Source organism: Rhinatrema bivittatum, chromosome 12 (genome assembly GCF_901001135.1).
Source record: "Rhinatrema bivittatum chromosome 12, aRhiBiv1.1, whole genome shotgun sequence".
NCBI classification, from domain to species: domain Eukaryota; kingdom Metazoa; phylum Chordata; class Amphibia; order Gymnophiona; family Rhinatrematidae; genus Rhinatrema; species Rhinatrema bivittatum.
This window is the reverse complement of record NC_042626.1, coordinates 5,855,873-5,880,812: the sequence shown is the minus strand read 5'-3', so window position 1 is coordinate 5,880,812 and position 24,940 is coordinate 5,855,873. Positions and strand designations below refer to the sequence as shown.

The following is a 24,940-nucleotide window of genomic DNA, read 5'->3' as shown; positions in this document are numbered from 1 at the left end:
CTTGTTGAAGACGTGGTTAGTCGATGCTGCCACGGATCCACTAGTTCAAATGGAGGAAGCTTTTATGTTCCCGTATTTGTTGCATATTCCACTTTCTACTCTTCCACCTCGCATATCACGGGGTGGAACTTCATGAGGTCCCTTTTTTGATTGCATAAGTCCTTTTGTCTGCCTCTTCAGCGCAATTCTTGTTTTCCCCCGGGGTCAATATCTAGACTATTTCTCATACTGCAGGAAGCAGGTACAGTGGATTTAAGACCGTTTCTTGACTTACAAACAGGGGAAATTCATTCTTTTGATTTCTGCTGTAACAATTTGAGTTTTCAGCCAGCAGATTTTCTTACATATTTACAGGTGCATCGTCATATCACATCATTGAAACTTCTGACTGAGGGAGGGTTCACGAATGGTTCCTTTCAATATCTGATGCATTTGTTTGAAAAAAAACAGGGTTTCAATATCCAAGATGTATATGTATTTTCATAATAACTCCCAATATCATGTCTTGCAATCTCTTGCTGATGTATGGTCTAAGGATCTCAACTGCCACCTGACTGAGGAAGATATATATGCAAGTAACATTTTGGTGGAGAGATCAGTGTAATCCTTTTGAGCGCTACATTTCAGGATTATTAACAGGCTTATTTTTTGGCCTAGCAAAGCCTTTCTGATAAGGCTTATGGATTCGGAAAAATGTCTTAAATGTTTGCATCCTACTGCATGGTTTGTGCACTGTTTATGGGAATGTAAAGTAGTACAATTTCTGGGCTCAGTTGCTAGACTTCTGCATTCAAACCTTTAAGGACCAGTTTCCATTATCTGCAGCATTTTGTCTGTTAGGACATGGAGAATAGAGATGTGTATTAAGACTTTCTTACAAACTCTTGCTGAGGTGCACTGGCTGTCAAATACAAAGTAGGAATATTAATTTTTAAGCTTTTAAATGATCAATCATGTCACTGGGTTAATACAATTTTGAAGTTTTATCAACCAACAAGAACACTGCACTCTTCCCAATGAGGGCTACTTGAGATTCCTTCCCCAAGTCACACGATTGCATATGACCCATGAATGTGCTTTTTCAGTTGCTGGACCTATCCTTTGGAACTCCTTTCCAACTGATATCAGAGAGTGCGACTCAGTAAAGAGTTTCAGGTAACAATTTAAGACTTATCTTTTTAAAATTAGCCTATTTCCAGAAGCAAAGAACTATATATATATATATTTATTTTATTGACCAATTTTATTTAAATTTTTATATTTTTTATATTTAAAAAATTAAAAATAAAAAAAGTTAAAATTAATAAAGATGTCTGTTGTGCTCTTTTTTGTTTGAATTGTGAAATGTAATTTCGTGCTACGATTACATATATTCACTTGTTCATCGCCTAGGCCTGATGTGTTAGGTGATTCTTACATTTTAATAAATGTAAATTAAAGTATGTTTGGTTGCTTTGAAGCTTATGATTGGAGGTTACAGGAACTACCTTTGCCTCTTGGAGGGCATCTGTTGGACCTTTACTTGATGGAACGTAAATCGATGTTCTTTATTTACCTAATCCACCCCAGCTCATGATTTTATAAACTTCTCTCACGTCCCTTCCCAGCAGTCTCCTTTTCATGCTAAAGAACTCTAACCTGTGTAGCCTCATCATAGGGGAGTCGTTCTATCCCCTGTATGACTGTTACCCTCCTTGGCACCGTTTCTAGTTGTGTGTCTTTTTTGAGAAGAGGCAATGGAGCACTGCACACAAAACTCAGGGTGCAGTTGCACCATGGATTAATACAGAGGCCATAGGATATTCTCATTCCTTCCTGGATCGAACCTAACCTTCTATTTGCTTTTTTGACCGCCCCCGCCACACACGGAGACCTTGTGGACAATATGTTTTAATCCTGTGCTCGAAGGTTCTTTTCCTGAGTGGCGAATACTAAATATGGAAAACAGCACTGTGGATCTGTAGTGGAGATTATATTTCGCTATGTGCACTTTATACTTATCCACATTTAATTTCTTTGGTTATTAAGATGTCCAGTCTAGGCCTTGCAAGGTCCTTCTCCATTGTCTTACAATCCACTGCGGTTTTAACAACTTTAATGATTTTGTATCATTTGCAAATTTGATCACCTCATTCTATCATTCCCTTGTTTCAGATCATTTATGATAAGTCCTGGTACCAATCCCTGGTCACTCCCCTCTAATGACCTTTCTCCATTTGGAAAGCTTTTTAGCCATGCCCTAGGTTTCCTCTCTTTGCATTCACTCATTTCAATACATGTGACAAACTGCTCCAAAATTTGATTTTATACCAAAGCAAATAAAGCAGATAGGTAGGAGTAAGTTGCTAGCCCTTTTGCAATATGCTTTATTCATGTGGGAAGAAATACATCACTCTTTACCACGAGCAACACCTGATAAACCATCAAAAACTTAAAGCAGCAGAAAGATTCCCCTTTCTTACTATTAAAGCTAAATAACGTCAAGGGCGCCCTTTAGGAATTAACTGTTACAATTAAGGTAAAACTGAAGACAGTCAAGGTTACAAACGCTAAGAAAATTCAGGAATCTCCGAATAAAGCTAGAAGTTACAGGAGCAACGTAAATCCCAAACAAACCACAGGAAGCCGACTCCAGGACAGGTGATCACAAGCAAGGACCCTGGTTTTCTGCAGGATCCACTGGCACGATTTGCATGTAAATTTCACATTGCTTAGAAACACAAGACCATGCGGCCTATTCTAGTCTGCCCACCCACACCAACTAAAAATTCTAAACCAATTTTTCAATGATGAAGCATTTCCTGAAAATAGGAGGAAATGTTGAACCTTTGCTGCAGGTGTGATTTTCTGCTGCACTCATTTCTTTCAGCCCAGTTCTCTTCATTTCCTGTCTTCCTCTATTCTCTCCATCTTGCCTCCTTCATTACAACCTGTTTTAACCAGCACTTCTTCCCTCCAGTCTATAACCCCTCCCCGCTTCCTTTCAGTCTCTTCTGCTATCAGCTAGTCTGCTCTGCAGTCCAGTATCCCCCCCTCAACCCTCCATTTCCAAGACTCTCCTCATCTGGATCCAGGTGCCCTCCTGCTGTACCAACCATGCTTGGGCTGTGGGGCTTAGAGCTAGAGCATGCGGTGCCAACAGTCGTGAGGCAGAGGTGGCAGTAGGAAGCAGTGACGTCCAGCAGAAGTGGTCAAGCAGTAGCACCCAGAGAACTGTGACGCCATGGCCAGGTGTCCATTCTGCGACACTACAGAAAACTGAAAGCCTTAGCATAAAAAAACTCTGTAGTTTTCAACCCTGTCCTACAGCACTCCTAACAGTTTGTTTTTCTGGATAGCCACAATGAATATGCATGAGATGTATTTGCAAACACTGGAGACCCAGGGTATACAACTCTCTCATGCATATTACAGATATCCTGAAAACCAAAACAGTTGTGTGCCTCCAGGACGGGACTGACAACCACTCCCTTTAGAGGCTGCCAACATGTCTGGTTTTCAAGTAAAACAAAAATATGCAAATCAGCCTGATTCACAGACCTAATGCATGCAAATATATCTGACAAATATTGACTGTGAATAACCTGAAAACCAAACTCCTTTCTGGCCCTCAAGGACGAAAGCTGCTTATCCTGTATAACACACACTTTTCGCTACAAAATACCGACAAACATAACAGCGCAACACAAAATGAAAGCATAAACAAATATATAATCCCAAATTCCCACTCCTTACAAGCGTAAAAGGAGTTTTACACTGGAGCAAGAGCACTTTATCTACCGTATCTAGAGCTCTTTACTGGTTCTAGAATAACTGAACAAGAGCCCACTCACAGGAGTCATCTCATCCAACCGACACTGAATTTGGATTTACTCCCTCATCTGTATGGAAGTATATAGACATTATTGTAAATTTGTGGGATTAGGCATAACACTGAAAGATTTCAGCTTAAAAATCCAGCATGTTTGAGAAGGATCAGCTTAGGAGGAGGCAGTAGAGATCATGCACCCTTCCTTTGCTTAGGGACCATGACAGCCTCTGAAACCTTCCACCCACTGTTTGGAGTGGTAAAACCCTAGTTTATTGTAAATATTTAACAGAGGGAAAAGGAGGGAGGCTTTCATAGGTTCATTTCTCTTCAATAGTCCCAATGCACTGTCAACTCGGCAAATGGGTCACTGAATTGTAATGCTAAACAGAAAAAAAAGCCAAGAGAGCTGCAGATTTGGGGATGACTCTAGTGCAGTGCTTGGAGCACACAGCTGCCAACTAAATCTTAACCAAGTTACTTAACTTCCTCCTCAGATTTAACATGTGAAGCAAGGGGGAAAGTCCTGGAAATACACAAATGATAGCCTTCTATAAATGAATATTAAACACCTTCTCCAGTGTAGAAGTCCCATTACTGAGCACTTGACAGGATACAACATGCAAGCACCATTATGTAAATGGCTGGAATTTTACCTTTGTTGTCCTCTGGTTCTACTGTGGTTTCTGTATTGCAAAAATAATTTTAGAAAAGGCAGATGCATTACCTTTTTATATATTCAACTATAAGCCCAAAACAAAGCCATTGAAATTTATTTTTTTTAAAGCAAGATGTATAAGTTATAGCTATTACAGCACATCAAAATCACTCCATCTTTTCCCTCAAAAAGCTGCACTAGATTTTAAATACACATTCATTTCTTAAATCTTTTATCCCAGGTAGTATTTTACAAAATTGTTTTCATTGAACATGTCTTTAATGTGAGCTCACTATCTACACTTCCCTCTGACAACTATAAAACGTATTCTTATTGCCTGGTACTGTACAAGGTAGAGACAAGAGCACAAAGCAAGACTAAGAACCCGATTGTAATGTTCTGCTTTTTGGCACGTCAAAGCGGATTACATTCATATTAACATCAGACACCCGCCCCTACCTGTAGCTCACGGATGACCAAACTAAACCAGGCTCAGATTCTGCCCCTCCAAGCACATCTAGGTGACAGCACCTGACTGGTGTTAAATGTGACCTTGAAGACTATTCTACACCCCTTAGTTACACGTCACTGCACTGACTGCCTGGGGAAGGTAAACTGAAAGACAGATAAAGCCATAAGAGAGGGCAGCAAAGAGGATATAACTATTTTGGTGAGAGAAGTTACATCTATTACTACTTTGAAAAAGGTGATCTAGAATGTAATCTAGAAGAAGCACCAGAAAAGACATTTTATCCAGACAAATTTTTAATTAGCAGTTCCGTTCATATTCTGAAATGAAACTACAGAAAACAGCTGGAAGACAGAAAGAAAAAAAAAAGTCTACTAGAAAGGAGGCAGTGTGAAAATTAAAGCATTTAATCCTCCTACAGAAATTCTTAAAAAAAAAAACCACAACCAGGGGAATGCCACATGCTCAGCACTCAGAACTCACTAAACTTCTGCCCCCAGGTTACCAAAGCATTCGTTTTCTGCCTCAGCACCACTAGGGATGTTATCTCATTTCAAAATGTCATGAAATATCAATGTGTTTCCCATTTGAAATACAAAGTATTAATGAAATATGGCTTGTGTCATTTTAGCACAGTTACAGAAATTAGAAGACATTGTAAAAACTGGCCTGCACAAGAACAAACTATGTACTTTTGAAAACAAAACTTAAATTTAATTTTCCATGCACATCCTTAGCAAACAATGTCGTCAGGATGCTCGCAACTGATATTTATTTTTAGATTTTTATATACCGGTGTTCCTGTATTAAAATACAGATCACATCAGTTTACATTGAAACATAAAAATTATGCCAAGAGGCGGTACATATAACAAGGTTATAGAACTTGGAAAACATGGAAAACAGATTCGAATAATAACACTGATAAAGTTGTAAAGTCTCTAAGAAATCAAATCATAAAATAAGGCGTAATTGTCTAAGATAAATGTAATCTGCAAAAGGGATTGCGATGGTGAGAAAATCTTGATAGCTGGAGGTAAAAAATAATCAAAGTTCTGGAAAAGCTTGGCTAAAGAGCCAGGTTTTAATTTTCTTTTTGAAGGAAGCGAAGCAGATCTCAAGGCGGATGTCTGGCGGGAGCATGTTCCATTGGACGGGTCCTGCTAAAGAAATGGTACGTTTCTGATGTAAGGATATTGTTGAAGGAACATAGAGTGTGCCTTTATAAGCTCCTCTGATAGGTCTAGTTGAAGAGTGAAAACGTAGTTGGGTGCTTAAGTGGAGTGGGGATATGTTGTAAATAGATTTATGAATTGCTGTGTATACTTTATAGAGAATCCTTTGCTTGATAGGCAGCCAGTGGAGGAGTTTTAGTATGGGGGTTATGTGGTCTCTTTTATTCGTATTGGTAAGGATTCTAGCTGCAGAGTTCTGAATCATCTGGAGGGGTTTGATGGATGAGGTTGGTAGGCCAAAAAGGAGCGAGTTGCAATAGTCAATTTTTGTTAGTATAATGGCTTGTAGAACCATCCGAAAATCATTGAAGTGGAGAAGTGGTTTCAATTTTCTCAGGACAAGAAGTTTATAGAAACAGTCTTTAGTGGTGGTGCTTATAAATTTTTTGAAGTTAAGCTGATTGTCTATCATGACGCCTAAATCACGTACATATGGTGAGTGATTAATTGTAGGAGTGGTAGAATTGAGTGGGATAGCTGGGTATATTAGATTGTTATTAACGTCATGATTGATAATTAAGATCTCTGTTTTGTTGTTGTTGAGAATGAGACTGAGACTGGATAGAAGATGATTGATTAGTTGCAAGCAATTATTCCAGTGAATCAAGGTTTTGTGTAGGGATTCTGAGATTGGGATGAGTATTTGGATGTCATCCGCGTAAATGTAGTGTGTTAGGTTTAGATTTTTAAGAAGTCGACAGAGAGGGAGAAGGTAAATGTTGAAAAGGGTTGGAGAGAGGGAGGAACCTTGAGGGACTCCTTGATTTGCTGGGACCGGGTGTGATTCTTTGTTGTTTATCTTTACCTTGAATTGTCTATTAACCAGGAAGGACTTGAACCAGCTGAGTACTGTTCCCTTAATGCCTATGTCTATCAGACCTTGTAATAAAGATGAATGGTTGACAGTGTCAAAGGCCACAGAGAGATCTAAAAGAATAAGGAGGTGAGGTTGTTTTTTATCCATATTAGTTAGAATATTGTCGCTGAGAGAGATAAGTAGGGATTCAGTGCTTAACGATTTATGAAAACCATACTGGGAAGGTGCAAGAATGTAGTTTTCTTCAAGGTACTCTGATAGTTGTCTATTGACTATCTTTTCCATAATTTTGGCGATCATTGGCAAATTGGCTATTGGGCGGAAGTTAGCTGGATCTGTGGCCGGAAGATTCGGTTTTTTAAGAAGAGGTTTAAGAATTGCTAGTTTAAGTTGGTCAGGAACTAGACCTTGGGAAAGAGAGCAATTAATGATATCGGCAATTGGCTTTGAAATGGTATTCCTTATAGCGATGAGGAGGTTGTTTGGAAGGGATGAGAGGATGGTTTCATTTTCTTGAGAATATTTTCAATCTCAAGAGCTGATGTGGTTTCGAAAGTTTCTAGAGTCGTATTTAGTTTAGGTGGAGTATTGGGTGGAGATGGAGGAGAAGAACTAGATGAAGAGAAAGAGACAGTCAATTTATCAATTTTTTCCTTGAAGTAATCAGCTAGTTCGGAGGCTTTGTTGAGAGCTTGATCATCTGGGATGGTAGGAGGGGATGGTTTAGTGAGGGCAGAAACGTAGGAGAAGAGTGCTTTTGAATCAAAGATGAAGTGATGTATTTTTTTAGAGAAAAAATCTCTCTTAGTTTTAAGAATGTTGATCCTGTAGGCATTGAGAGTGGTTTTGTATACAGCTAATGTTGTGGGGGATAGGTTTTTTCTCCATGTGTGTTCTTTATTTCTTAGTTCTTGTTTAAGCAGCTTCAGTTCAGTGGTGAACCAGGGTTTCCTGTTGTCAGGCGAAGGTTGTACTACTTTGGTGATTGAAGGACAGGTTAGATCAGCGATTTTATTGGTGATGTTGCACCATGAAGATATGGCTGTAGAAGCGTTGGAGAGATCAAGTTGAGATAATTCATCAGAGATGGTTGCTGAGAAGGTCTGTGGAACAGGGTTTCCTGAATTGAATAGTGGTTTTTGGGAATGAAGTGGGAGGATGTCCTGAAAGTTTGAGTGTCGTGTTAATAATTTGATGGTCCGTCCAAGGGACAGGAAAACAAGAGGGTGAATCCGGGGGCAAGATACACTGATTAATGAAAATAAGGTCCAACGTGTGGCCTGCTTTGTGGGTTGGGCTTTTTATTATTTGTGTGAAACCCATATAGCTGAGTGATGAGAGTAGGGTAACACAGTTTGTTGTTTGTGGTGAAGCGTCGACATGTATGTTGAAGTCTCCCAATAAAATGGCAGGTTTATCTGGGTTGAAATATTTGGCGGTAAGTTCAATGATCGGGGAGGGGTCAGAGTCTATAGTTCCAGGAGGAGCGTAGAATAGGCCAATTTGTAGATGCTCGGATTTAAAAACTGCAAACTCTATGTTCGATGTGATATTTGAATATTGTAAAGTTAAACCTAGCTCTTTCTTGGATGCTAGGAAAAGACCTCCTCCCTTTCTTTTGAGTCTAGGGATGGAGAAAAAATTGTAAAGTTGAGTAGGTAGTTGGTTTAATAGAGCTATATCTGTGGGTTTAAGCCATGTTTCTGTGATTGCACAGAAATCTGGGTTTACTTCTGTAAGGTAATCATTTAAGATGTGTGTTTTTTTCGAAAGCGATTGTGCGTTGAAAAGAGTTAGGGATAGAAGAGAAAGGCCCAGGAATTGTGTGATTGGTGAAATGAAATGAAATTGGTGATATGCAAGGTCATCGCTGCCCTGTAGTTGCAGGAAATGGATATGCCCAGCCTCGGCAGCTCTGTACAAGGCTTGTAAGAGTCCTCACACCCTTGTACATTTTTCTGCTAGCTACAAAATACAAGTCAAATGCATTAAAGAGTTTTAATGATCTAAACATGAAACAATTATAGAAATACGCCAGAAGAAAGAATAAAATAAGTTTTCATTGCATAAGTTTTCACACCTTGACTCAATACTTGACAGAAGTCCCTTAGACTAAGCATGTACCAGCTTTGCCCAGCAGCATGGCACAATTTTTCCCATTCTTCTTGGCAGAAGAGCTCAGGCTCTTGCAAGCTGAGCACAACGGCCTTTGGGGGTCATCTGATCACACAGCTGACACCCTTGGACGTCGTGCGATGCCCCCAAGCAGAGGATGCAGACCTCGTGCGGATCAGTAAATCGACATGGTCCGCGGACATTGAGAGCACCACCGAAAACTGACGACACCATGAAAAATAACCAGCAAGCGATCAATGGCCGGCGGCCACCAAGAAGAAACACGTTGGGAATAGAACAAAAGGAGGCAAAAAAGAAAAAAAAAAAAACCTACCACGCCTTTGAGGGTCACTGATTGTAGAAGGGGGACACTATGCTGAAAAAAATAAATTCTGAATGAGAAAAAGTTTGAAGAGCAGAGCTCCAAAACCGCGAGGCGGGAAGAGAGAGACTGAAGGGGACCCTGAGTGGATGCGCAGATAGTGGCATGCTGAATTTCCCGTGCCGGGCTCCATCTATGAGGACTAACATCCTGCTGTCCTAGGAGAACTATGTTTCTATATCAAAGTAATCTTAGGTGTCACCGTGACCTTTCACAGCACTTTCCTTAACCCACAGCAACTGACCTTAGAGGGACAGCCTAACTGCAGCAGTGTGTTGGTGGTGCCAAACAATTTGCACTTTACAACGAGGACCTGACAGTTCCCCAAGGGATATTCACAGATACTGACGTTTTCCTACAGCCTTACCACTGAGCCAGAGCTCTTTCAGCAGCTCTTTGCTCAGCAAGATTCAACCTTTGCTTCAAATTCACTTCATGCAACAGAAACAGATTGATCCTTCACCCAGGAATATTTGAATCAGCTCAAATACTGTGATCAAACACAGGTGAGCTCATGTTAGCTTATAATGGGCTTTGTTAAGGCAATTTTGAGCTAATTTGGATTTGCTATGACTTATGCAATGAAGAATTTGTTAATTGCTTCTGTAAAATTTATATAAATTCTTTCATAATGAGTTACACTGACAACAAATTCCTACTTTAATGCATTTTGATTTGTATTTTTCAGACAACAGAATGTGAAAAATGTACATGACTGAAAACTGTATACAAGTTTCCTGGGAAATCCTTATTCTGGTTTCTAGCTTTTATATAAATTTACCTAACCTGAAAATCTGGTTGCTGTAGGCTCAATAATTTGTGAGATACTATGCAAAGTGACAAACCAAATATAACTTTCTTAAAAAAAAAAAAAAAGTATACTAAAACCACTTAGCTTCCACAATTCCAATCCTTCTTGAAACAAAACAGATTCTTGACAAAACAAAACAGACAGATGATACAAGTATGGGTGAAACAAATAAAAATGATATACCCTTACTTATCCCAGGGACAGTCTGCACTGATGATGCTGTTGACCCTGCATATACAAAAGTACACTTTAAAAAGTTATAGGCATTTGTTTTTATCATGCTGAACAGAAAGGTTCTGGTCTTGTCCACAGCTTCTTACAACTTCCATCTTATAAGTTATGAGGTCCGTATTTAAACGCATTTAGCATTTTACCTCATATCCGGCTAAATTCCAGCCTCCTAATACGTTGTGACTAGGGTGTAACTGGGAGGAGCTGATTAGCCGACTAAGTTAACCCAGTTAAGTCAGATATTCAGAGTTAGCTGGATGACATAGCCGGCTATATTAAATAGCATACTCCAAAGTCATCTGCTAACTTTGCTATACAGACTGTATCTGAATATGGACCTCCATGTCTTTGTAATGAATATTAACAAATTATTCAAATGTGCTGTTTGTTGACCTAGTTTAGTAGATATCTTGTTTAAATGTAATCAAGCAATTTCTGCACTAAAAAAACCAGCACCAAGTGACATAAAGCAACCAATTATGACCTCCTGATGAAGAAAGGAAAAAAAAAATAACGCATACACGTCTTGCCTTTATCCTAAACACAATAGAATAAAACCCACCACAGCAGAAGCAAATATCCACATTATATCCTACCTATCTGCAAACCTGGCTGCAGTAGATTGAATGTTCAGGAGATGTACACAAGTGTCGTCGTCCCCCCCCCAAAACGTCTAGCTAGATCCTTAAGATTTCTGGGAAAATGTTTTCTGGTTTCTAGCTTTTATATAGACCTTCCCTCCCTAAAACTCTGGTTGCTGTAGTTCAGTAGCTCATGAGATGATGTGCATACTGACACAGTGAACAGATAAACAAATCTCCAAAAAGTGCATTAAACACACCCCTAGTTTCTACAGTTTGTCTTTTGAAACAAACATTTTCTTGACAGAGCAAAATATCAGATATATGCTCCAGCACGTATGGCTAAAAAAATATATTTACGCACCCTTACCTATCCCAGGGACAGTCTGTATTGATTCTGTTGTAGACCCTGCATACACAAGAGTACACTGTAAAAATCATAAACAGAAAGAGACCACACAGCCTCTCTAATCTGCCCATCCACACCAACTGCTCAGTGCTGCAATCCCTACCACTCTCTCAGGTCGGAAGGAAATGTTAGTGCCCAATCTCTCTGTGCAAACTGCCTGAACTGATGGAGAGGATAACTCTCAGAAGCTCATCACATCAACATATCCCAACTTATCTGTTCACCCTTGATGCCATGACTACAAGGGGACTGACATGGCAACCACAATTTTTACCTCCCTTCAGAAAGACTCAATTTTGATTTAGGACCACAAATGTTCTTCTGAAAAGCTGATGGCAAAAGACAACTTCCATTTTATAAGATTCATGTGTCTTTGTACTTAATACTGAGAAAATATTCAAGGTGTGCCATTTGTTGCCCTGGTTTAGTAAAGATAATTTTTTTTAATACTACAAAAAGTACAGTGTCCAAGCAACTTAAGGCAACCAATCATGAGCTCCTGATGAGGACATACAAGAATACCTCCTTCCTTTATCCAAAGCACATTAATATCCATGTTATACCTGATCAGTTCTGGAGGAGGAGGATAAACTCAAATATTCATTTTTATAGCAAATTTTAACCACCAGTATATGTTGCCAAGAAAAAAAAAAAGAGTGAACCCTGATTTGACAACTGGCAATGACCAAAAATAGTGAACACAAGTTTTTCATGGTCTCCACATTTCAAAATCAGAAATTCAGAGCTTATGTATTTATAAACAAATAGTTTGTGTTACCTCATAATTTTCCCTGTTTGCCTGCATACTAGCTTAGCTTTACAAGGTTCCCTTCAAATTCTAATTTCATCAAAACAATTTCCTTTATAGCATTTTGCACAAACTATGTGCCATGTTCACAGCATAAAGGTTCATGTTTAATGAAGTCTGCAGTGCCTACTCTGCATAAATAATTTTCAGGCCTCTGAGGTAAGAGGATGTGAAAGTATCAAGGTCAATCTCCTCCATACTAACATATGCCTCTGAGAATTTCCAATCACAGCTCTGTTTCCCATGGCAGAATTCTTAAAATACTGCATCACTTGAGTGGCTAAATTACCATAAAGTATCATGTCTCAATATGCAAAAGTCATTTTTTATTGAAAAACCTCACAGTTTTCAAACAAAAACAGAGATTACCATGTACAAAAATCATCAAGCAAGGACATTTTACAAACTTAAATGGAAAATGTCACTCTTCGGGATTGGACTGAGAGAAGGTCGGTATATAAAAACTCTAAATAAATAAAATAAATAAATACATACAATAAAACCATCCTTTTTATATTTTGAGAAAATTGTCATCTTTCCGAGTATCTGAGGTTACGTGTTAAGAACAATCACGTTTTTAAATTATGGATGCTTTGTGCAGTAACTTGCTTTGGACTGTGGCATGTACAAGGAATAAATTATGTTGAAGCTGTGCTCAGCATCAGCAACATCTGTCATGTTGTTAACTTAAATTAATGCCATCTCTGCCAGCTAAGGGAGAGGAGCAGCTGGAATGGTTAGAGCAGCAGGTTAAGGAGGAGGGGAGCCAGGGTTCAAATCCCACTGCTGCACCTTGTGACCTTGGGCAATCACTTCACTCTCCATTAATCCAGCTATAAACGCCAAGGATAACTTTTAAACATCTACCGGTACACATGCAGTGGCGCACACACACACACACACACACATCTGGTCACAGTTTTACCATAGTATTTTATAGCCCGCACATATACACGCATATCATAACACAGGCATATTTTTACCCTGCAGCATACGCAGGCTTATAAGTGAATACATACAATTCATTAAAACCATATAACATGGTAATGACAGCAGTAAAAGGCCAAATGGTCCATCTAATCTGCGCAGCAATTTGCTTACGGTAGTAACTGCCACTCTCTACAGGTTACCCCCAGGCTTTCTGTTAAGGGTAATAAATGCCGCTCCGTGTGGGTTACCATCATGCTTTGGGTAATTGAGAACGAACCCTAGTGACTCCAACACCCAAATGGTCAAGCACATGGACCTGATGCCCCTGCCTGAGATGTGCTCTTGACCAGCCAAAGGTCCAGATACGGTATGAAAGACTCACAGTCTGCAGAGGTGTGCCGCCACCATGGTCAGGCATTTCCTGAACACCTGTAGGGCGGACACGAGCCCAAACAACAACACCCAGTACTGGAAGTGCTGTGTTCCCATCACAAATCAGGAATACTTCCTATGACCAGGGACGATCATGATATGAGAGTATGTGTCCTTTAAGTCAAGGAAACCATCTTGAACTTTTCTCTTTTTAGAAACTTGCTCAAGGCCCTTAGGTCCAAGATGGGACGGAGTCTTCTTGTTCCCTTTGTAATCAGTAAGTACCTGGAGTAGAATCCCCACCATCTTTGCCCTGGTGGTACAGGCTCGACCACCCTGGCCGTTAAGAGGGAGAAGAGCTCCGCTTGTAGTGTGCTACCGGCCCCCAATATGGGCACAGATGTCAATTTGTCAGGACATCCAATAGATTCAATTGGTACACTTGGCAGATGGAGAAGATCCACTGGTCCAAGATTATACTGGCCACTAGTTAGCAAACAACCACAGCCTGCCCCTGATCAGAGGGTCCCTCGTCCCAGGCAACTGACTTATGCGCCCTACAGCCCAGTCAAAACCCCGTCCCCAAAGTTGTCTGAGGAGTAGGCTGGGGTTTGGGGGCTCTCTGCTGCCTAGGATGGCCACAGGAGCCCTGATGGTATTGATGGAAGCAAGGAAGTGGTGGATGGTACTTCCTCTGATGAAAGAAACTTCCTTGGCCCCAGACTCAATGGCCTCCTGGATGAGGAGGACAGGTCCAGAGTTGTTGGAGGATCTCAAGGTGGTCCTGAAGTTGGGCCACAGCATCTCTCACACCATCTCCAAAGAGATTATCTCCAGTACACGGCATATCAGTGAGTCGTTCCTGTACCTCTGTTCGGATATCCTAGGCCCACTGCCATGCCATTCTGCGGGTACAGATTCCCACTGCAGAGACTCGATGCTGTTTCGAAAACATAGTAAGTCGCACAGACCTCGTGCTTTCTGCACTCGACCTCTGTGCAACAGCGACATGAGGTGTCTTGCTGTTGAGGCAGCTGCTCAGTCACCTCCTTCCAGATGTCCCACGAGTACTGGCTCATGTGGGCAGCAATGTGGGCAATAAGCAAGGCGTCTTGGAAACCTTCCTCCCAAGGAGTGTCCATCACTCTGTGGTCCTTCCCCAGGAGTGCAGAGGAACAGGTCCAAGTCCGCTTGGCCCTCTGGAGAGCAGATTCGACCACCAACTGGTGAGGCAGCTGAAGCTTATCAAATCCAGCAGCTTTCTGGATGAGATAGACCCTAGTCCACCTTCTTGTTAACAGAAGACATTGTGAGGGGGTGTTCCCATATCCTCAGCAACTCCTTAAGGATCTCACGTACTGGGACTGCCACAATCTCCTTAGGAGGCTCCTCAAACTGGAAGATCAAGCTTTTTGTGCCTGGCATCCTCTGTTAAGAGTTGAAATGGCATGGTCTCACCTCACAAACCCTGCAGAGGTAAAATCCTCAGGTGGTGACTTCCTTCGCTCATCTGGAGAAGGCTCTGACAAGAGACCATCAAAGCCCTCTGAGGACTCCGTCGGATCTTCCCCCCCCCGTGGGGTCATAGGGACCCTCATCCTCGCTGTATGCTACAAGGATGGGGCCCTAGGTGCTTGGCCTTCGTCCAGAAGTGCAGGCAATGATAGAACTAGACAGGGGGACTACAGACCTCAGTGAAGCTTCCTCCTTGGAGGAACCAGCAATGACCACCGTATCGGTAGGGGGAGGCCTCAGTGCCGCGCTGGGCACCCTTGCCATTCCAGGATCTGGCACCAGCTGAGTCAGTAACGCACAGATGAGCATGTTGAGTTTCTCCAGTAGCAATAGGATGACAAGCAGTATGGGCTCTGGTGCTTCAAGCCCAATTCACCACCAGCTGGACTTGATGCACCAGCTCCTCCTCAAATGTTGTCAATGCCAACTCCAACTGGGAGAAGGGAAAGGTGGCCAGATCTTCTTTGGACCCAGGAGGTGGGTAGGCGACTGGCACCAGGACCAGTGGAGATAGTCGCAGACCCCTGACATTGATAGAGGATGGGAGCCCTCTCGCTGTGGGGTCACTTCGGGGACATCGTGGCAAAAGCCAGTGCCAATGCTTCTTAGGCTTCCCTCGATGCTCGGCCCAGTTTTTCCCCCATGCCGAAGACAACGAACCCAGCATCCTCAGCCCAGAGATTGACAAATGGTCGGTCTCTGGTGCCCCTATCCGCAAACACAGATGGTCCCACTGATGTTGATAGCATGGTGTCCATCGGTGCAGCTCCAAGGTCCGTCAATGCTGATGCTGCCAGCTTAGACCTCTGACCCGAAGAGCTGATCCATCTTGTCGAGTCGAAGCAGCCATCCCTTCAGAGTCATTTGAAGGCACAGCCAGCCACCCTGGATATCATCCAATGCCCCCAGGCAGAGGATACATCTCATGAATATCCGTGATGGACATGGTCCTCTGGCACCAGGATCATCAATGAAAACCAGACGTGGCCATGATGAACAGAAGAAAAGGTGCCACAGACACAAAACGAAGGCGGCAGCCATCTATGGCCAGCAGGCACCAATGTGGCAGTGGGAAATAGACCATGAAAGTAAACTTAAGAACATAACATAAGAAAATGCCATACTGGGTCAGACCAAGGGTCCATCAAGCGCAGCAGCCTGTTTCCAACAGTGGCCAATCCAGGCCAAAAGAACCTGGCAAGTACCCAAAAACTAAGTCTATTCCATATTACCATTGCTAGTAATAGCGGTGGTTATTATCTAAGTAAACTTAATAGCAGGTAATGGACTTCTCCTCCAAGAACTTATCCAATCCTTTTTTAAACACAGCTACACTAACTGCACTAACCACATCATCTGGCAACAAATTCCAGAGTTTAATTGTGCATTGAGTGAAAAAGAACTTTCTCCGATTAGTTTTAAATGTGCCACATGCTAACTTCATAGAATGCCCCCTAGTCTATTATCCGAAAGAGTAAATAACAGATTCACATCTACCTGTTCTAGACCTCTCATGATCTTAAAGACCTCTATCATATCCCCCCTCAGCTGTCTCTTCTCCAAGCTGAACAGTCCTAACCTCTTTAGCCTTTCCTCATAGGGGAGCTGTTCCATCCCTTTTATCATTTTGGTTGCCCTTCTCTGTACCTGCTCCATCGCAATTATATCTTTTTTGAGATGTAGCCACCAGAATTGTACACAGTATTCAAGGTGTGGTCTTCACCATGGAGTGATACAGAGGAATTATGACATTTTCCGTTTTATTAACTATTCCCTTCCTAATAATTCATTGTTTGCTTTTTTGACTGCCGCAGCACACTGAGCCGATGATTTCAATGTGTTATCCACTATGACGCCTAGATCTCTTTCCTGAGTGGTAACTCCTAATATGGAACCCAACATCGTGTAACTACAGCAAGGGTTATTTTTCCCTATATGCATCACCTTGCACTTATCCACATTAAATTTCATCTGCCATTTGGATGCCCAATCTTCCAGTCTCGCAAGGTCCTCCTGCAATTTATTACAATCCGCTTGTGATTTAATTACTCTGAATAATTTTGTTTCATCTGCAAATTTGATTACCGCGTTCATCGTATTCCTTTCTAGATCATTTAAATATATTGAAAAAGTACCAGTCCAAGTTCAGATCCCTGAGGCACTCCACGGTTTACCCTTTTCCACTGAGAAAATTGACCATTTAATCCTACTCTCTGTTTAGTCTTTCAACTAGTTTGTAATCCACGAAAGGACATAGTCTCCTATCCCATGACTTTTTAGTTTTCTTAGAAGCCTCTCATGAGGGAATTCATATGCCTTCTAAAAATCCAAATCTATTGGTTCACCTTTATCCACATTTATTAACCCCTTCAAAAAATGAAGCAGATACGAGGCAAAATTTCCCTTGGGTAAAAATACATGCTGACTGTGTTTCATTAAACCATCACATATGCTCTGTGATTTTGATATTTAGAATAGTTTCCACTATTTCTTCCAGCACTGAAGTCAAGCTCACTGGTCTACAGTTTCCTGGATCATCCCTGGAGCCCTTTTTAAATATTGGGGTACATTGGCCACCCTCCAGTCTTCAGGTACTATAGATGATTTTAATGATAGGTTACAAATGTTAACTAACTGATTTGAAATATTTTTTAGTTCCTTCAGAACCCTGGGGTGCATACCACCCAGTCCAGGTGATTTGCTACTGTTTAGTTTGTCAATCTGGCCTACTACATCTTCCAGGTTCACAGTAATTTGGTTGAGTTCATCTGAATCCTCACCCTTGAAAGCCAACTCCAGAACTAGTACCTGTTTTTTCAGTATACCTTACTTGTAATATATCCTGCTGTTTGTTAGACTAATTTTTATGTCTGTTTCTCAGTCTGATTAATGTAATCTGTCAAATTTAAATGTAACTGGTTTGTTATAATGTAAACCGGAGTGAAGGCGACTCTGCTATACCTCGGTATATAAAAAACGCTAAATAAAAATAGTATCTCCCCAACATCTTCATTAGTAAATACAGAAGCAATGAATTCATTTAATCTTTCTGCAATGGCCTTACCTTCCCTAAGAGCCCCTTTAACCCCTCTGTGATCTAACGGTCCCAACAGACTCCCTCATAGGTTTCCTGCTTCAGATATTTTAAAAAGTTTTTATGAGTTTTTGCCTCTTATGGCCAACTTCATCTCAAATTCTCTTCGCCTGTCTTTTCAATATTTTACACTTAACTTGACAATGCTTCTTCCTATTTTCTTCAGATGGATCCTTCTTCCAATTTTTGAAGGATTTTTTTATTGGCTAAAATAGCCTCTTTCACCTCACCTTTTAACCATGCCGGTAATCCTTTTGCCTTCCTTCCACACCTTTCTTAATGCGTGTCTTCGGAGAACTGCTGTTCTGCGCAGGTTACCCCATGCAAAAATGATTTACCAACCCTTCAAGTCTTTAGGGATCCGCAGGGTTGGTCCTATGCTCTTTTGAATTCATGAACTGTTCTCATCTTCACCATATCTTATGGGACGGCATTCCAGGCATCCACCACCCTCTCTGTGAAAAAATATTTCCTGATACTGGTTCTTAGTCATCCCCCTTGGAGTTTCATTTCATGAACTCTAGTTCTACTCTTTCCTTTCCAGCAGAAAACGTTTGAAGTTTATGCATCGCTGATACCTGTCATGTATCTGGAAGGTCTGTATCAAGTCTCCCCCTGCACCTCCTCTCCCTCCAGGATACACATATTCAGACCCTCCAGCCTCTCCTTGTAAGTCTTCTGAAACAGACCCCATACCATTTTGGTCGCCTTCCTCTGTCGCCTTCACCTGTCTGTTTATCCCTGCTCAATCCGATCCCTCCACTAGGAGGGAGGGGTCAAAGCTGTACGTGGCCATGAGAAAACTTGTGTGTGGCTGCACACATGTGCAGCTTAGAGGGAACATTACTCCTAAACCTATGGATTGAAAATGAACTGACAGTTTATCTGAGAGCTACAGCAGCATACCACAAAAATTCAGAAAGAGTTCTTATCAGCCTACAGTGACCTAAATCATCTGAAAACTGCCAGTAACACCCCCCTCCCCGTTCCTTGAAATATGAAATGGTTCTTGCCACGATTTGAACGTCTGATAACAGCAGAACTTATTTATAAAAATTATTCTCCTTCCAATTTTTATGATAAAATGCAAATTAAAACTTATGTACATCGCTTTGGAAACTTGTTTTATGTTGATATATTTAGTACGAAGGTTGATAATGCAGTTAAATTTAATAAATAAAATGTTGAAAGTATTGTTTTTTGATGGCAGTTACTTCTGCTAACAAGTAGCACTAGTCAACGTATTCCCTACTCTCCTTATATTTAATTCTTTCACTACTGAGTAGTATTAAAAACGCATCAAATTGCTCCCAAAAGTGGTTTCTCAATTTCATTTAAAACAAATAAACGGGAGACTTCCCAGGCAGTCTTGAGAGGAGATATCACTTTTGTAATGTCTAGGCAGAAGGTTATCAGTCGAGAAATTCTAAATTTAAAATGTCAAATGCAAAAACGAAGCAAGCACAGTAATAATAATAAAGCTAGATTCATGGAAGCCCAGACCATGCTCAGTACTTTAATACATCAAAGAGCAAAAAAGGGTATGCTGTACTATAAATATACATTTTTTTACTATGTTAAAGCATGGAAACTTGTCAAATCTTAGAAAAAAGTGGGGTAACCCCCGGTTCATCTCAGCCATGAAAACGGCCTCAGGTCAGTTGGTACATACAGGTCAAGACCTATGCATAGTCTTCACAGAACATTATGGATAACTGTATTCAGCTCAGTCATCAGATCCTCCGAAAGTGCAATAGCGTCTAGCGCCAATAGGCCTACCTACTTTTGAGAAGACCGAATATCTAAAGCTGAATTTTCCTATTCAAGCATAGTTTATGAAGTAAACTTTCCAAATAAGCCGAGGCACGACACAGGGCTGCCTGTTATCGCCACCCCTATTTATCATCCACTTTGGAAACTCTTTTAGTGAAGTCGATCAGATATTAATATTTGCAAAGATGTTACCTCGTTACACAGGGTTAATTATACAAGGCTCTATGAGGATACTAGATGGCTGCTTTTAAACTGGAGAGATTTACCTCTCTCACTGGTAGGTCAGGTTAATTTTTACTAAAGTGGCTCTAATTCAAACATTACCATTTTTTCTCACTGTCAAAAATATATGGAATATAAAGTCACTAATTCAACTCTTCCTATGGAGACATCAAAAACCACATATGGCTTTGACCACTTTAATGGGGGCAGTGGAAGGAAGGGGGGGTGATAGGTTTAGCTAATTTGATGTGTTATAATACAGCATGTTTGCTTAAACATATAGGGGAGTAGGTAATGACATCATCATTTTATACCCCCACGAAGTTTGAACAAGAGTTGGCCTTTCCACTGGATCTCAGATTTTTATTTTTTTTTTATATGATACTTCCTCCCGGACCCCTACCAGAGAAAATACAACATAGCAAATTAAGCCACTTTTTAAACCCTGGAGATGGGTCTGCTTTCAACTGAAACTGAATTACAGGGTCTCACTTCCTCACTATTGCAGGAAATCAATTTAAGAACATAAGAAATTGCCAGGCTGGGTCAGACCAAGGGTCCATCAAGCCCAGAATCCTGTTTCCAACAGAGGCCAAACCAGGCCACAAGAACCTGGCAAGTACCCAAACTGTTGGCATTTTTTCCAAAATGGGTTGTATTTATAAAATTTTTCATTAAACTTTTGTATATTTTTATTGATTATTTGTTTTTATTGATAGGAGGAAAAGACTTCAGATACCAGAAGGGCTAACTAAATAGTCATCCTGGTGATGTTCAATCAATAGTCATAAAAACCTCCTTTTGAAATGTAATTTTTGCATGAGAAAATGTTCTATGCACATTATTCCTTTATCATAGGATTCGATTTACAGGAACAACGAAGCAGTAATACTATATTATTCAATGTCCATTGCTTTGCTATAAACATTTTAGCTTTAGACCACAATGGGTTCTTCATCACTATGCTAAACTTTGAACTCGCAAAGATAGACCATTACTTTTGTTATAATGCTACTTGAATCAGAAACTGCTCGGAGTCTCCAACAATTGGCCAAAGTTTCTCCAGGACGGCTGCATCAGGGAGATATTCCTTTAAAGAGATGCACTGTTTTCTTAAGAATCCTTCGGTAGCAAGTATCGAAGGATTAAGAAAACAGTAGCAAGAACCGAAAGATTCTTAAGAAAACAGTGTATCTCTTTAAAGGAATATCTCCCTGACCCAGCCGTCCTGGAGAAACTTTGGCCAATTGTTGGAGTCTCCGAGCAGTTTCTGTGGAGAATCATTTTCAAGCCCTTCACTGATTCAAGCAGCATTACAACAAGCTAAGTAATGGTCTATCTTTGCGAGTTCAAAGTTTAGCATACTGATGAAGAACCCATTGTGGTCTAAAGCTAAAATGTTATAGCAAAGCAATGGACATTGAATAATATATTATTACTGCTTCGTTGGTCCTGTAAATAGAATCCTATGATAAAGGAATAATTAATGTGCATAGAACATTTTCTCATGTAAAAATTACATTTCAAAAGGAGGTTTTTATGACTAATGATTGAACATCACCAGGATGACTAGTTAGTTAGCCCTTCTGGTATCTGAAGTCTTTTCCTCCTATCAATAAAAACAATAAATAATCAATACAAATATACAAAAGTAATGAAAAATTTTATAAATATTTTTTGGCATCAATGGTGTACTTATAGATATACAGGTGTGAGTTTACATATACTAACTTTCTAAGACCATACAATCATAAGGATGAACTGGTTCAACCTTCGTTAGAGTGCAGAAGAGCTTCACCACTGTTTAAAAAAGAACAGAGTCCTACAGGAAGTCCTCCTATCTCTTAACCCAGTCAAGCAAGTTTTCCAGTTGCAAAATTACTCTTTCAGCTTGGATCTCTAATTATATTACATATTGTCATAGTAAAGAAAGAACCCATCAAGTCAGGGTTATGGTAGCTTCCTTAGTCCATAGAAGATATCTACAAGGCCGTTATCTTTCCTGCTCATTACTGCCCAGAAAATGCTTCATGTCAAGACAGCAGTTTTGGTCAAGTTTATTTAAATGTATATAAGAACATAAGAAAATGCCATACTGGGTCAGACCAAGGGTCCATCAAGCCCAGCATCCTGTTTCCAACAGTGGCCAATCCAGGCCATAAGAACCTGGCAAGTACCCAAAAACTAAGTCTATTCCATGTAACCATTGCTAATGGCAGTGGCTATTCTCTAAGTGAACTTAATAGCAGGTAATGGACTTCTCCTCCAAGAACTTATCCAATCCTTTTTTAAACCCAGCTACACTAACTGCACTAACCACATCCTCTGGCAACAAATTCCAGAGTTTAATTGTGCGTTGAGTAAAAAAGAACTTTCTCCGATTCCTTTAACTCTTCCCTTCAGCCTCTACCACAAATATGGGTTACAAGTTCCAACAACATAAAAGCATAAACAATTAATGTAACTCACCAAGGGAGTCCCCATTTGTATGGTCATGAAGAAAGCTAAGTTGCTAACCTGTAACAGGTGTTCTCCACAGCCATCAGCCACACAAGCCCACCCTCCTCTCCATTAGACTGCAAGGTTGCCTGCTATAAATACTAAGGAGGCTTGGGCAGCTAGGTCTGCACATAACTCAGAAAAACCTTCTCAATTTTCTGAGCTCCAAGAGAGCTTTTCCATCTTGGTGCCAGCAGATGACCTCACCCAGCTGTGTGGCTGATCTTCCCTATTGCTATGGAGAACATTTGATAAGAGTGATCAGCTTAGCAATATCTAGACAAAACAAAGATTCAAAATCACACGTTTCTTGGCCCAACTGCTTCATTTATGCAAGGGAATACCTTGCTATATCTAACTTAATACTGCAGCTTTAATTGTATAATCAAATGAACCCCAATATTTCACAAATATAGAAAATAAAGTCACTTACTTCCATCTGTAGTGAGTGTAGTAGATGGAGTAGTTGTAGCTGTAAGTTAAGGGAAGCGGTTAGCATTTAATGAGTTTACCTATCATTTATAAACAATATTAACATAAAACTGTTTGATTCTGCTACCATTTCAAGAGCACATCACAGAAAACTGTCTAGATTCAAAAACTGACATAATGCCACCACTTACTGAAAAGGCACAGAGTTACTGTGCTTCCCAGTTTCCTGTGACAAGAGTTAGAAAATGCCAATGTAAATAGAATACAATAAAATAAGCTGAGGACCAGGGATAGGTAAGGAGGGGGAATTAGGAGGAGGTTGAAAGAATGCCTGGCTGTGGGCAGCAAGAGAAGAGACAGCCGGAGGTATTGCTCCTCTCCTCCTCCTCGCGCACACCTGAGGAGCACTGGGAGAAAGAGGTAAGCTAAATGTGTCACTGCCTCCCTCCTCTCACCCCTGACAGGGACTGCACAATTCTACAGCAAGGGCCACAGCTGCAGGAGAGAGGGGCCCTGCTCATTAATGTTTGTGTTTTTTTTTTACAATGATGGCAGTAACCAAAACATAAGGGCTATTTAGAAAATGGAGCAGACCAGGACTGAAAGTGATAAAGCAGAACATACCCTGTTTTACATCACATACAGGTCAATACAGTAAAGTGCGGCCGCGGTTACCCTGCTCCTAACCCGCTTTCTACTCACAATTTGGCCGCATTAGTCCAACCCGCGATTCACTATCCCCTTTAACCCATTCTTACCGCCTCTTTAAATCAACGGGTAACCCTTTCGCCCGCGGCATGTATATGAGATGTAAACGATCGGATTAGCTATTCCCTCCCATACAGTAACGCGTGCCCCGATTATCTCTTTTTAAACCTGCAGTTTAGTCACGCGTTTAACCTGCTAACTTACCGCCTACCCTTAACCCCTGCGTTAGAGGCAGGGGTAAGGGTAGGCGGCAAACTTTCCCCCAGCCCTCGCTCACCTGCCCTGGCCGCGTCCATGGGTGCCGGTCTCCGGGGCAGCCCCAGTCCTCTCTACTCTCCCTCCCGAAGCAACGAAAAGCGAAAAAGGAGAAAAGCGAAACGACGTGTGAAGTGTAACTTACTTTTCTTGCAGCCCTCCTCCGGAGACGCACAAGAAAAGTAAGTTACACTTCACACGTCCTTTCGCTTTTCTCCTTTTTCGCTTTTCGTTGCTTCGGGAGGAGGGTAGAGAGGACTGGCAATCCCGAGCGTAGGAGAACCGGCCACTTCCTGGTACCTGTCATTTGAAATGACAGGTGCCGGCGCACCCAGGTTACTGTATAGGCGCTGTATAGCGCTCTATACAGTAAAATGGATTGCGCGGGCCTAACGCTTCACGGACGCGGCTTGCATTTGCATGCGATTTTAATGCAGTATCGAGCGGTAGGTGAGCCGGACTGTGCCTGCGGCACTAACGCAGCTCTTCCTACCGCTCCTTACTGTATCGGCCTGATATACACAGAAGGAGAGTGACAGAGAAGTAAATCAGAAGTGCACGGCAGAGAAAGGAAGGGCTCCCATTATACTGTATACGTATCCTAATGGTCTAGCAGGGAACCCACTGGCAGAGGCAGCTGGAGGTGCGACGGCGTGGGAGGGAGTGGAGGAGATGTAAAGGCTGGCACAAAGACGGCCGGAAATGGGGACAGGCAGAAGTCTGCACGGGCGGGAGGAAAAGGTTTCATTGGCTGAATTGGCCCAGATTGGGGCAGGGGAAGGATGGGAGACAGAGGGACGGTGCTGGCATTGGGCT

The 24,940-nt window shown here is 41.2% G+C and overlaps 1 protein-coding gene across 39 annotated transcripts in view; it reads right to left on the bottom strand.

Annotated features, from left to right (window-relative positions):
• The window catches only part of LOC115073820 (complement decay-accelerating factor-like), an 83,631-nt gene that overhangs the window by 38,051 nt on the left and 20,640 nt on the right, over positions 1-24,940 (bottom strand). For 5 of the 39 annotated variants that reach the window (XR_003852109.1, XM_029572668.1, XM_029572656.1 and 2 more), the window contains exons 8-11: positions 23,163-23,201; positions 11,472-11,516; positions 10,479-10,523; positions 4,465-4,494 (exon numbers count right to left, since the gene is read on the bottom strand). Coding sequence is in view for 30 of the 39 variants with exons in the window: in XM_029572668.1 (XP_029428528.1) it covers positions 4,465-4,494; positions 10,479-10,523; positions 11,472-11,516; positions 23,163-23,201 (159 nt within the window). In the remaining 9 variants the exon portion in view is untranslated. The remainder of the gene's footprint in view (positions 1-4,464; positions 4,495-10,478; positions 10,524-11,471; positions 11,517-23,162; positions 23,202-24,940) is intronic. The other 34 variants (XR_003852117.1, XM_029572685.1, XM_029572677.1 and 31 more) reach the window with 13 other exon arrangements.